Here is a 12,599-nt window from a genome sequence, read left to right as displayed (position 1 = left end):
TGTATTTATTAACATTTGTATGCTTTTCTTTTTAATTTATAAAAGTTGTAATTTATTAAGCCAAGCTTGAGACGGTCACACCACAGGACAATTTTGAAATTTGGCTCAAAAATGTAAAAAATCTAACGTTTTTATATCAACCAGTTTTATATAGGTTTAACCATTTACTGCATTTTAAATGATGACAGTACTAATTATATTTAATTTTATTTTGTGTGACAGTGAAAATGCCATGTCACTTCAACAACCCAAGTAATATCTACATCTATTGTTACATCACATGATTAAGTTACCATATTGGCCAGCTGCTAAGTACAACTAGGTGTTGTAGCTGCTTGCTTGGAGATTTTGGTAAATTCTTTTCTTGACTGTATATTTAAAAAGAATGCAAAGTGGTATTTTTGGCTTTAATACAGAATATCTGCCAGGAAGAGGAATAGAGATTAAAACAGTATGAGAAATCCACATCTGAAATCCGCTCACCTCGCTTCCCCTCTCTCGTACCAACCTATTTCTCTTCTTGTCTCTTTTTCATCCTACTCCCTTTTCTTATTTTAGTTTCAGTCAGCTTTTCTCTGCATTTTTCTCTCAAAACTGCTATCCCCTTGAGCAAAATAACATCACAATATTGGGTAAAAGGTTTGGGAGAAGTAGGGGCGCCAAAGTGCTTAGAGTAAGTGGTATGTTGGGAAAGGAAAAAGATCCCAAACCGAAGAATCACAATTGAATGTTATCATATGTTGTATATAATTATCCAGATGAAATGAATCATACCAATTTCTCTTTGTTTCTTGTCTTTTTGCAGGTCTGTGATTTTAAGTGGCCTTTGAGCTTCCCGACTGGTCCAGAAGGATTAGGGAAGGTGAGACCTTTCCTATTAAAGAAATGAGTGTGGGAGGAACAAGCAACAGCAGTGTGGAGCTTGTCCATCTCTCCTCCCTCTCACAAAACACCAGCAGTCTCGATCCAGGATGCTCTCTTCCCCACAACCCCTGCCCTCATCTTTGGCCCTGAGGCTACACTGGGCTCCGTGAACATGTACAGAGATACAGGGGTGTGTGCCACCCCTCTCTCTCAACCTCTTCCTCCACCCCATCTCCGTCTACCCATTCATAATGGCCACTCTTCCAATGGCGATCCAACCCCACCCCGTGTCTCAGTGCCCAAAATGGGGGTTCGAGCTCGGATTGCTGAGTGGCCTCCTCGCAGGGCACTGTCACGAGAATCGCTGCTTGAGAATGGCCAAGGCAGTCATCCGGATGACCTCAATAGCGAGGATGGGCTTACACATGCAGGTGTGACCAGGTGTCCACCGCGAGTTACCAGAGATGGTGACTACCTTGAATCAGGTCTGAGGCCTCCAGGTACACCACCAAGGTTTCGGACTTCTGGATTCGCTCCCCTCCGACATCGCTCCAACAGCGAGATTACATTAAGCGAGCAAGATGAAACGGAGGTCGACGGTCGTTTGTTCCGGGAATATGGCAGTACCTCTTCCATCAATGTACAGGCAGTGTCTGAGCAAAGCTTCTTTGACATGCTCAGCCAGTTTCAACAGGAGCGACCAGACCAGCGTAGCACAGCCCCTGCCAAGTTTGGAGAGCTGCTTGGTGCTTCTTTAGAGGGACCCTCTGCACATGCCTTCTTGTCGACGCCACAGCCCGACGACCGCCCTGAGAATCGTGTACGCAAAAAGAGTGGGGGAACGGAGTCATCCCTTGGCAACTCCTCCTTATTCCGCAAACTCCGTAGCTCCAGTCGTGGTGAAACAGAGATTCCACGTGTTGATGCGGATGACACACGGCCCCCTGACACATTGTCTTCCAAAACCTGGCTATGTGTGCGAAGTTTTGCCCACTTTGACTCTCAGAGCGTCCTGTTTGACTTGCACGAGGCAGCGGCTCGCCGTAGCTACGCTGCCCAGCGGCGAAACACGGCCACCGGGGCTTCTGCTGCTTCTTCAGCTGCCGTTTCTTTGGCAGTTTCCAGAGCTATTGCTCTGGGGGGAGTGGAGCCCAACTTTTCTAGCACTGATGACCTCAGTGTCAGAGACCTATCAGAAGGATCAACCCCAGGACTGGAACATTCAGAGCAGGGTGGTCCAGCTAGCAGTAACCCCAACTCTCAGCAGCAGTTGTTGCTGTGCTGCCCGCACTTTCTCAACGAGACCGGAAGCTATGGGGAACGTAACGTCAGCTTCTTGAGCTCGTGGGCGGAGCGAGGAGAGGCTGGTGTGCTGGAGGCTCAGCTTCATCTTCGCTGCAGTAATGCCAGTGTGTCCAAACTGGAGGCACTGCCAGAAGTTCGGGCCACCAGGTTAGAGAGACTGCAGCAGCACTGCATCGAGCATGTTGACCTGGGTGCCAAATACTACCATGAGCACTTTTATGGGAAAGGTAGGACATTTATGGTTTCTATCTAAATAAAGTACTGCTATATCAGGAGACTTTCCCGTTTGTCCGTAATTGATTTTTAGGCATAACTACATTATGATACATTAACAGAATATATGATGCATCTGAATATCATAATTGCATTGCATTTGAAACCCAATGTGTTTGCAGGATCTCTCTTCTATGGTTTACATAATTTATGTTCAATATAGCACGTCATAGAGGTGGTCTGACCTTCAATTGTATCTTTACAGCCCTAGCCTCAATTATACTCCTAAATTTAACGGTTTCCCTTCATTTAGGGCATTTTTACACTGGCAGTTTAGTTCCGAACTGCATGAAAAATTGCTTATGTGAAAGCTGTCATGCTGACCTGGGAGCGCGCCAAGGTACCGAACCCGAGACTAGGTGGTCTAGGAGTTCCGGTTGCACTTGAACTGTTGCAATTCTTGTAAATGAGAAAGCAACACTGATTCGGGTGTGCACTTATTTAGGAAGTAAAGTACCTGTGCATGCGTTTTAGCCAATTACGATGTATATTGTTAACACATGTAAGGGATGATAGTGTTGATGGTTTACCTTGGATGTAAGCGAGAGTGAGCCTGAAGTGTATTCTCGCATAGCGAATGCAATCAGGGCAACAAAATGAATGTCAATCCACTGTCTCCTCAAAAGAGTCCGTTTGCAAGCTTCAGAAAGCCGCCTTCATGCGACATATACACAATAAACTCAAGTGTCGTTTACTCTGCTGTGCATAATAGCACCAAATAAAAAAAAAAGATATATATATATATTGATCCACGTTCTGTTTTCTATCATGTGCCGTGCACGTTTTTGATGATGAATTCATGCAAATGCACCAGGGTTTGGTAGAATCAAGTCGAGTGTGAAAACAGACCAATGCTAGGGGCGTCGGGAACAGTCGCACTCGGACCGCAGCAAACGTGCCCAGTGTAAAAATGCCCTTAGTCTCATTACAGGACACATTTTTAACTGATTTAATCCTGCAAACCCAAATTCCACCTACAGTTCTACCTTTGGAAGAGATTATCAAACCATGCCACAATTATCAATGCTTCTCACTATTAGCCAATAGGAAGCACAAACTGAAGCTGAACCTGCCACACATCTGCCTCCCAAATGTTAATCTCACTAAAGGTCTTGCTTTCTAAAATGCCAATGCTGTAAAAAAAAAACCACAATGTCTAAAAATAGCATGCTCGTCACCTCGTAGTCACATTAGATAAATCCTTGCAGATGCAAGTTATCTGAATGCTCTAATTAGTTGTCTGCTTTTATGAAGAGTAGAGTTGGTGAGATAAAGGTTACCGTTTCAGAAGTAATCTCAATCGTCCAGATTTTTAGAAGTTTGTTTTCGATGACCAGACTACATGCCAGAAAGGGCATGCATACTATTTGCATTATATTTCATTTTTGAGTTAAGCAGCACAAAATGCGACCATCTTAACATGGGTACAATGATACATCACAGATATTTGAAGGTGAAGTGTGTAATTTCTGCACCACTAGCAGCATCAAATGCAATCGCAAAACTAATTTTCATACATTTCTTCCTATCTGAAATTGGATAGATGAAAAGATAGTCCAGCTCCAAACTCATTTGCTGAGTGTACGTTGCGGTTTCTCAGATGCTCAGTTAATTGTGATGTTTTAATAGCGCCCCTTTATACCTTTCGGGAGAATCAGACTATGATTGGATTACTTAAAGTTGTCTCTGCATTATAAGCTGGGAAAGAGAAAGTATTTTAATTTTAAAATTAAGTTTTTCACTTTCAAGCCATGCTTTTCATTGCATGCTCTGTTTTTCTCATTTAAGTGTTAAATGTTTAACTTTAATGAGTAAGGATTCCAAGCCACCAAGGTATTTTACCTAGTGGTGCCAATTACTAGTCGCAAACAATTTGTTTGAGGTTTTCTGCTTTGTCAGTGACACTGAAGCAGTGCATGTGCGTTTGTGTTGGTGTGCCAGCCATATAGCGGTACTGATTTGGCATTCCTCAGTCAGGAAGGGCAACATATTATCAAAATCTTTGCTGCATTATTAAAAAGCCCATTTCTGCATGCTCCCGAGACTTATTATTCTCTCAACTTCGAGTTTCCTGAGCTTTCAATACCCTCAACAAAACAACTAAACTCATATCATGTGATGAGAAATACCGGATGACAGATTAAGGAAACATTAGTCCAAATGCCAACAATAAATTATGGCTGGAAAATGTCAGGATATTGCATTCACATCTTGTAGTGTTTTTTTTTTTTAAGCCTGGATGCAGTAAATTGTGGAGTATAGCATTTTTCATGCTTGTTTCATGCAAAACATACTGTGAAACATGCAGTCCATATTGTGAAGAAAAAAAAATCCTTTTTGAACCAGTATTTGAATCAGACCGAAATCCCCACAGAAGTCATCCATCTGAATCATGGACTTGAATCACTTCCTCACCATTTACTCTTTCACAGACAAACCACATTATTATAAACATTGTTTATCTTGAATGAAAAAATCCAAACTGAAAAGCTATTGAATAAATGTAATGTTGTATTGCCATGAAAAAACTAAATAATAGGTTATAAAATGTGTGTTTAGCAAGTTAGGCACGATTGCACATTTTAGAGGGAGAATAAAGACTTCCTTCATTCTCAAAAGCATGTGTAGTATTGTATTAGTGGCTTTGTTCATGTTTTTCTATTAGATTTGAATGCTCATAGTACCTACAGGAAGTTCTATAGCCACCATGACCTAGATTTGTAGGTTTTCCTTATAAACCCCTTCTTTGTCCCCGGTGTCCTTCCTTCCATCTCTCATCCTTCATATCAACTTCCACTTTTCTCCTCTCCATTGTCTTCACCTCATTAATTATTTTCTTCTCTTCTGTATGGTCTCATTTTCTGTATTAATGGTATTAATCTGTCTTTTTTATGTCCTCTCTCTGTCTCTCTCTCTCTCCCTCTCCCTCTCTCTCTCCCTCTCCCTCTCTCTCTCCACAGAGCACTGGAACTACTTTGGTACCGATGAGAAGCTGGGGCCCGTGGCTCTGAGCATCCGGCGAGAGAAACTGGACGATACCAAAGATTTAAAGGACCAGTACCAGTACCGCATCATCTTTCGCACTAGTGAGGTGTGTATAACAGAAAAGTATGTGCAAATTGAATGAATTAAACCCGGATCATACTGGGGCTCAAATCAGGACCCATGACGGGATGTTTTCATTCTCCTACAAACTCCCAGCCACTTTTATTCGCCCCCTTGAGCCTGAAACTGAATCTTATTGTTGTCTGTTCTCACTAAGATCTGATTAAAGCTGATAAAACTGCTTCACAATAAGACTTGAGAGGTTTAAGCCATAATGTGTTTAGACTAAACTGCTCATAATGTGAGACTGTAAAAACAGGATTAAATAATTTGTAGTACTTTTTCGGCTTCTCTATGTACCTATGCCCATTTTATAAACACAAAGGAGCATGACACTGGTTCATATGATGGACAGATTTATGAACGTATCTCGTGTCCTGTATGAAGTTACATTAACTTAAAAAAATCTATCTTTTCTGCGTCATTAAAAAGCCCATTTCTGCATGCTCCTGAGACTTATAATTCTCTCAACTCGAGTTTCCTGAGCTTTCAATACCCTCAACAAAACAACTAAACTCATATCATGTGATGAGAAATACCAGGTGACAGATTAAGGAAACATCAAGAAATTAAGGCTGGCGAATTTACGGATATCACATTGACATCTTGCTTCTTCCTATGTAGTATTTTTTGTGTGGAAGTTGTGGAGTATAGCAGTGTGTGATGCCCCATAGCATTGAAACTGAAGCTTATTGTTGTCTGTTCTCACTACGATCTCATTAAATCTGATAAATCTGCTTGACAATAAGGCATGCATAGTGCTCATAATGTGTGACTAGGGATGCAGCGATTATAGATTTTGTTGGTACGATTATAGTCTGAGACATAATCAAGGTTTCACAATTACCACTAATATTATGCATTCATTAATTTCACAACAATGTATAAAATCACATGAACACTTTAGTTTTTGAAGTGTTATTTTTTGCTACATTTTGAACCAGAAATAAAACGGTAACCAAATAATACAGCACACAATAATAATAAAAGACAAAAGTCCATCTCTCCCTTTGGAATTAAAGAAAGGTGATTTCTGCTTTGAAAAACATCCATGTCAGTATGAGGGGAATAAACTGAACCGTTACTGTCATCAACTGTCATCCATACGTATTCATTTTAATAATTCATCTAATTTTACATGTGGCCTGAGAAAGTCATGTCTATTATTTTGGTTTGTTTGTCTGTGTCCTTGATAAATTCAAACGTGCTTCTGTGCTTTGGCTGAGCGCATCGCTCACTGCTTTTCATATATCACTATTAAACCACATAATGTTTATTTGAGATTTCAATAGACATTTAAATGAATTACTAGCCTAAATAAAAAAGACATGTATAGTTTGTTAAATTTAAATTCCATACACTATCTATGGAAGCTGCAATTATATTTTGAATAATTGTTTTATTCATATCAGATACACATTGTGCATGAAACAATAAAGTTCTGTTCATTGGTTCATGTGATGCGTTTATAAATCTGTCCGTGTGTCCTGTATGAAATTACATTAAGAGTGTGTTTGGTGCCTCGCGTGTTTGCGATAAAGACCATGAGGCTCTTTTTACTCAATAATGGCGTGTTTGAAAAGTGCTGAGCTGTACTGGTATGACTGCTGCTCTGCTGGGTTTAGTCAGATTACATGGCTGCCTGGACACATCAAAATCACCCACTCTGAACAATGCAGCGTCTTCAGGACATTCACACTCAGGCAGTCATTATCCCCACTAAAAATGTGCTCAACTCGTTTTGAAACGGCCTTCAACATGCGCACACTAGTGTTATTTTGGCCATTCAGTTCGAATTGAATGTTTGAATCCAATCATATGACCTCTTCAGATGTGTGACTAATGCCAGAAATCAGAAACACAAGCCTTAAAAACAAACTTTTATAAGTATTCCAGTGTTTCCACCTGTTTGTCCTGTATTTACAGTAGGTAATGGCTTTAGCATCAGCATGTGTGAGGTTAACAGAGATTCTGCGAGCATTGAATCAGGGAGCTGTGGGGAAAGGATGCCACACTGTGGGCACTTCTATGCACCATTTTTCCACCATTCATAATCATTCTCATGCTCTGTCACATGCTCTCAGGGGATATTTGGCCAGTCATATGATGGTATTTGATGTCTGTGTGCTTCTCCCCACATGGTTTCCTGTGGCTTCTGCAGCTGGTCACATTGCGAGGAGCAATACTAGAGGATGCGGTTCTGTCCACAGCGAAGCACGGAACGGTTCGTGGTCTGCCTCTAAAAGAAGTTCTGGAGTATGTGCTGCCAGAGCTGAGCGTATCCTGTCTGCGATTGGCTCTCAGCACGCCAAAGGTCACGGAGCAGCTTCTTAAACTGGACGAGCAGGGGGTGAGTAAAGGATGACCAGTCAGACACTACTTCCTGACTGATGAAAGTCACGTGTCAAAAGTCCGTCTATGAGTTCTTAAACGGCTCTGCAACTGTGTGTGTGTTCTATAGCTCAGTCAGAAACACAAAGTGGGCATCCTGCTGTGTCGAGCGGGGCAGAGCACGGAGGAGGAGATGTACAACAATGAAGAGGCTACGCCAGCCTTCACCGCCTTCCTCGAGCTGCTGGGAGAAACTGTGTGTCTGAGGGGTTTCAACAAATATGCTGCCCAGCTAGACACCAAAAGTGAGCATGGCTTTCTGTCTCTCTTACACGTGTCCTAAAAAGGCTGAACACAATAAAGTGTGAAGCGATAAATCACATCTTTTCCATGATAATCTGAGTTCCACTGCGACCATGAAAATACATTTTGATGGTCTCTCGGTTATATTTGGAGCACCACACTGGGTAGCTCCAGGAATTCACTGTGGATTTTCATTGGCCCAAAATCTTGCTCAGGACTGAATTAAAACAGATTGTAATTTAATTTGGTGGTGCAGAAATTACACACTGCACTATTTAACATCTTTGGCTACGTCGACACTGATCCGGATACATTTGAAAACAGCGTTTTCGTTTCGAATCGCTCTTCGTCCACACTAGCGTTTTCCAAACGTTTCTCGTCCACTCTGAAACATTGGAAAGCACTGAATTCTAGGGGTGTTACAATATATTGCAATAAAAAAATGCAACAATACTGTATATATTGTCGATAGTGCCAATTTGTATTGTGGATATCACTCAAAATGAAAATGACTGTGTGAAAAAAATACAATAAATCAAGTTGTTGTGTCAGTAGTACTACATTAAACTACTATATATAATGTGTAATAATGCAACGGGGGGATATTTGTAGCTCCTGATAATGCCAAATGAAAATACTTGTTACCAATAAAAAGTGACCTACATTATTTTAAAGTATATCTAGTCAGTCACAGTGAGCAAGCATATTCATCTAAAATAATTCTGTATTTTCAGCTTCAGAATCATGAATATTTTTGTTCTGGTGTCACCGTTGTCCTGAAACTAAGTCCAAGCCTATTCATTTCCACCCCTAATGTAATACCAAATTTAGCATTTTAAATCAACAGTAATCACAATAATATCGTATCGTGATATGTATCGAATCATAAAGGGTATTGTTACATCCCTACTAAATTCACCTTACAGTGCGTGCATAAAACCTCATAAAAGCTCACTGAGGTGATACAGACGGGCATCATAAAGTTTTGGCAGGATCATTATCTCACCATTCACTGATGCGTCCAGGTCACACTCAATCACTATAATATGTTTGCTGTAAAACGCTACTGCTCTTATTTTTTGCCGCAGGAAAGCAATTGTAAGTACATTTTCTTGCAGGACTGTGATATGAATGAAGAGTGTGCAAAGTAACTTATCTTCAGCAACAATGTGTAAGCACAGGTACAATAGTGGTATAAGAACACGCATCTATCGGTTCAATATGCGTCACATGACTAAACATGCATCATCATTTTCAAATACAGCGCGAAAACAGCATTTTCCAATGTATCCAACGTGTTTCAAAAAGCTCAGTTTTCGCAAGACAAAAACGCTGTCTCAGTGTGGACGGAAGGAGAGAAAAAGATGTTTCCAAATGAAAACGTATTAGTGTGGACAAGGCCTTTATAACCATTTTGAAAGTTCATATCGCACACGCACACACGTTGGGTTTTTGTGTTTTATGAGGACTCTTACAGACATAATGTTTTTTATACTGTACAAACTTTGTTCTATCTCCTGGCAGTGGTTCTCAAACTTTTTATACCAAGTACCACCTCAGAAAATATTTGGCTCTCCAAGTACCACCATAATGACCAACATTAAAATACAGTAGCGTAGGCATAACTATTCAGCTACAGCTCTGCACAGTTCAAAAACGAGGCAGTTTATTCCTAAGCATATTTATTGTTGTCAGCCACTTTAACATTGTAAATACACAGTTTGTACATTAACACTGCACTGTGCTTACATACAGGTAAATCATTTAATTAAATAATGATTAAATTAAAATGTGTTAAATGTGTAAAACTGTACTGTACTTAAATGTAAAAAAAATTAAAATAAATTTAGTGATTCCTCTGCGTACCACTAGAGGCAGCCTGAGTACCTCGTACCACACTTTGAGAACCACAGAAAACATTCTGTTTTTAAAATGTTAAATGGTTTACAAACACACACACATTTACTTGACTAAATAGGGACATTCCATAGACTTCTATTGTTTTTATAGTTACAAATACAGGTCCACGTGGGAGCAAAAGATCTGACTTTCAAATCAAACTTTTACCGAAACCCTGTGGGGAGGAGGGCCACAACATCATGACCACCAACTGAACCCAGCAAAGATTGTTCTTGCTCCGGCTTTAACTTCTGGATATTCAGCAGTGGTGTCAGGAATGAATGGCTTCGCTCGCATCTTTCTCCGCCGCCAGAACTGAACTACAACTCAAACTAGCGCACGACATCAACGTCATCGCTCTCAGCCGCTCCCTCTGTTCGCTGATTGGCCCGGTTAAAATTTGTTCGGAGAAAACCTAAGAATATACCGCAGTCCCAGACGGAGCAGAAATTGAGCGGGAGTACGTAGGAGGGCGGAGCCAGGCTACCCGGGAGCGTTTGACCCCCAAAGTCTGGTTCGGTTGACGAGTGTGAGTGCTCCATACCGTGCCCTGTACACTTTTCGATTAAATCAAGTATATTTAGGTTTATAACGGCCCTGGTTCTCATCTTATTGATGAACATGAATTGTAGTTTGCGAGTAAAGCTGCAAAATCCCCCATCAAAGCCAGCTGCCTCTGCAATAATCTTCTGATACGTGCAGTGCAATCAAGTGAAAATCGCTGCGCCGCATAAATGATAAATCTTTTAGGCAGTCTATTAGCGAAAGCGCTTTTCTTCCCGTCTTCTTCAAAACAAAAAGTTGCATCGTGAATGTTGTAAGTGTGCGAGGGGCACATCCTATCAACCAGAACTTAAAGGGTTAGTTCACCCAAAAATGAAAATTCTGTCATTAATTACTTACCCTCATGTCGTTCGACACCCGTAAGACCTCCGTTCATCTTCAGAACACAAATGAAGATATTTTAGTTGAAATCTGATGGCTCTGAAAGGCCTCCATTGGCACAATGCACGGTTCACTCTCAAGACCCTTAAAAGACGTTGTTACAAAGTCCATCTCACTACAGTGGTTCTACAATAACTTTATGAATCGGCGAATATAGATTTTGTGCGCAAAAAAACCTTAAATAACGACTTGTATAGTGATGACGATTTCAAAACACGAACATGAAGCTTCGAAGCGTTATGAATCAGTGAGTTGAATCAGCAGTTTGGATCGCCAAATTTCAGCAGTTTGGCGGTTTGACACGCGATCCGAATCATGATTCGACTCACTGATTCATAACGCTTCGAAGCTTCATGATGCCGTGTTTTAAAATCGTCATCACTATATAAGTCGTTATTTAAGGTTTTTTTGCGCACAAAAACTATTGTCGCCGATTCATAAAGTTATTGTAGAACCACTGTAGTGAGATGGACTTTGTAACGACGTCTTTAGTACCTTTTAAGGGTCTTGAGAGTGAACCGTGCATTGTGCCAATGGAGGCCTTTCAGAGCCATAAGATTTCAACTAAAATATCTTCATTTCTGTTCCGAAGATGAACGGAGGTCTGACGGGTGTCGAACGACATGAGGGTAAGTAATTAATGACAGAATTTTCATTTTTTGGTGAACTAACCCTTTAAGAACTTTTATTCTATATTTTCAACGTGGTCTTTACATTGTCTTCATAATCATTAATATGCATGTGTGTGTTTCACAGCGGACTCCACTGGAACACACTCCCTGTATACTACCTATCAGGACTACGAGATCATGTTTCACGTGTCCACCATGCTTCCATACATGCCCAATAATCCTCAACAGGTAAGAAAAGCACACATGCTCACCAGTGCATCTGTATAGCACAGACATGACCCAACTTATCCTGACACATCCCCCCTCTCTCTCCCCCACCTGGACAGACTCCCAGATTGCCTTGCACATTGTTCAGATGCTGTTCATTTTCTTTGCTCTTATTCACCAGTGTGTTTGTGGTGGTGCTGCATGTGGTAGACCCAGTTTGCAAAGAAACATCTGGAATGGTAGTAAAGTTTATGAAGTGGCTGCTGTAAATTCAGTGGATGTTCTACTACAGCTCTTTTTTGTATTCAAAAGGAGTGGCCACAGCTTCTGGACGTCCACTCTCGAAGTCTATATATTTTTTTGTTACATGTGGTTGTGAAGGAATTGTTCTCATTCTTTCTCTTTTGGTTCGTTATTGTCAGGTTCTCCCGCTGTTTTTATATGCGCTGGCGTATGAATCAGAGCAGGGTGTGGTTGTCTAGTGATTTCCATGCTGTTGATTAAAATCCAGTAATGTGGCATCTTTGCCCTCAGGATGTTTCATGTGCATGAGTTCATATGAGTCAACAGCTTTGCCCTAAAAACATTCATTGAAAACAGGCTAATTTGGTATTTGCACATTTAACTCGCATAGTGTGAGTGTAGTGAAATAGGCTATTAATAGGGAACTAATGTAGGGAGAGATCAACACATTTTAGTGACATTTTTAATGTTCAATAATTGTTGTTTTTTATG

General features: G+C 40.8%; 1 protein-coding gene across 2 annotated transcripts in view; it reads left to right on the top strand.

Annotated features, from left to right (window-relative positions):
* The window catches only part of sipa1l3 (signal-induced proliferation-associated 1 like 3), a 149,998-nt gene that overhangs the window by 89,831 nt on the left and 47,568 nt on the right, over positions 1-12,599 (top strand). For both annotated transcript variants that reach the window (XM_079825037.1, XM_079825038.1), the window contains exons 3-7: positions 806-2,396; positions 5,403-5,533; positions 7,709-7,897; positions 8,009-8,183; positions 11,782-11,885. In XM_079825037.1, the coding sequence (XP_079681163.1) occupies positions 1,037-2,396; positions 5,403-5,533; positions 7,709-7,897; positions 8,009-8,183; positions 11,782-11,885 (1,959 nt within the window). In that variant the 5' untranslated portion in view covers positions 806-1,036. The remainder of the gene's footprint in view (positions 1-805; positions 2,397-5,402; positions 5,534-7,708; positions 7,898-8,008; positions 8,184-11,781; positions 11,886-12,599) is intronic.

The sequence above is a fragment of the Gobio gobio genome (assembly GCF_949357685.1).
Source record: "Gobio gobio genome assembly, chromosome: 9".
NCBI lineage: Eukaryota > Metazoa > Chordata > Actinopteri > Cypriniformes > Gobionidae > Gobio > Gobio gobio.
This window is presented reverse-complemented; position numbering and strand designations above follow the sequence as displayed.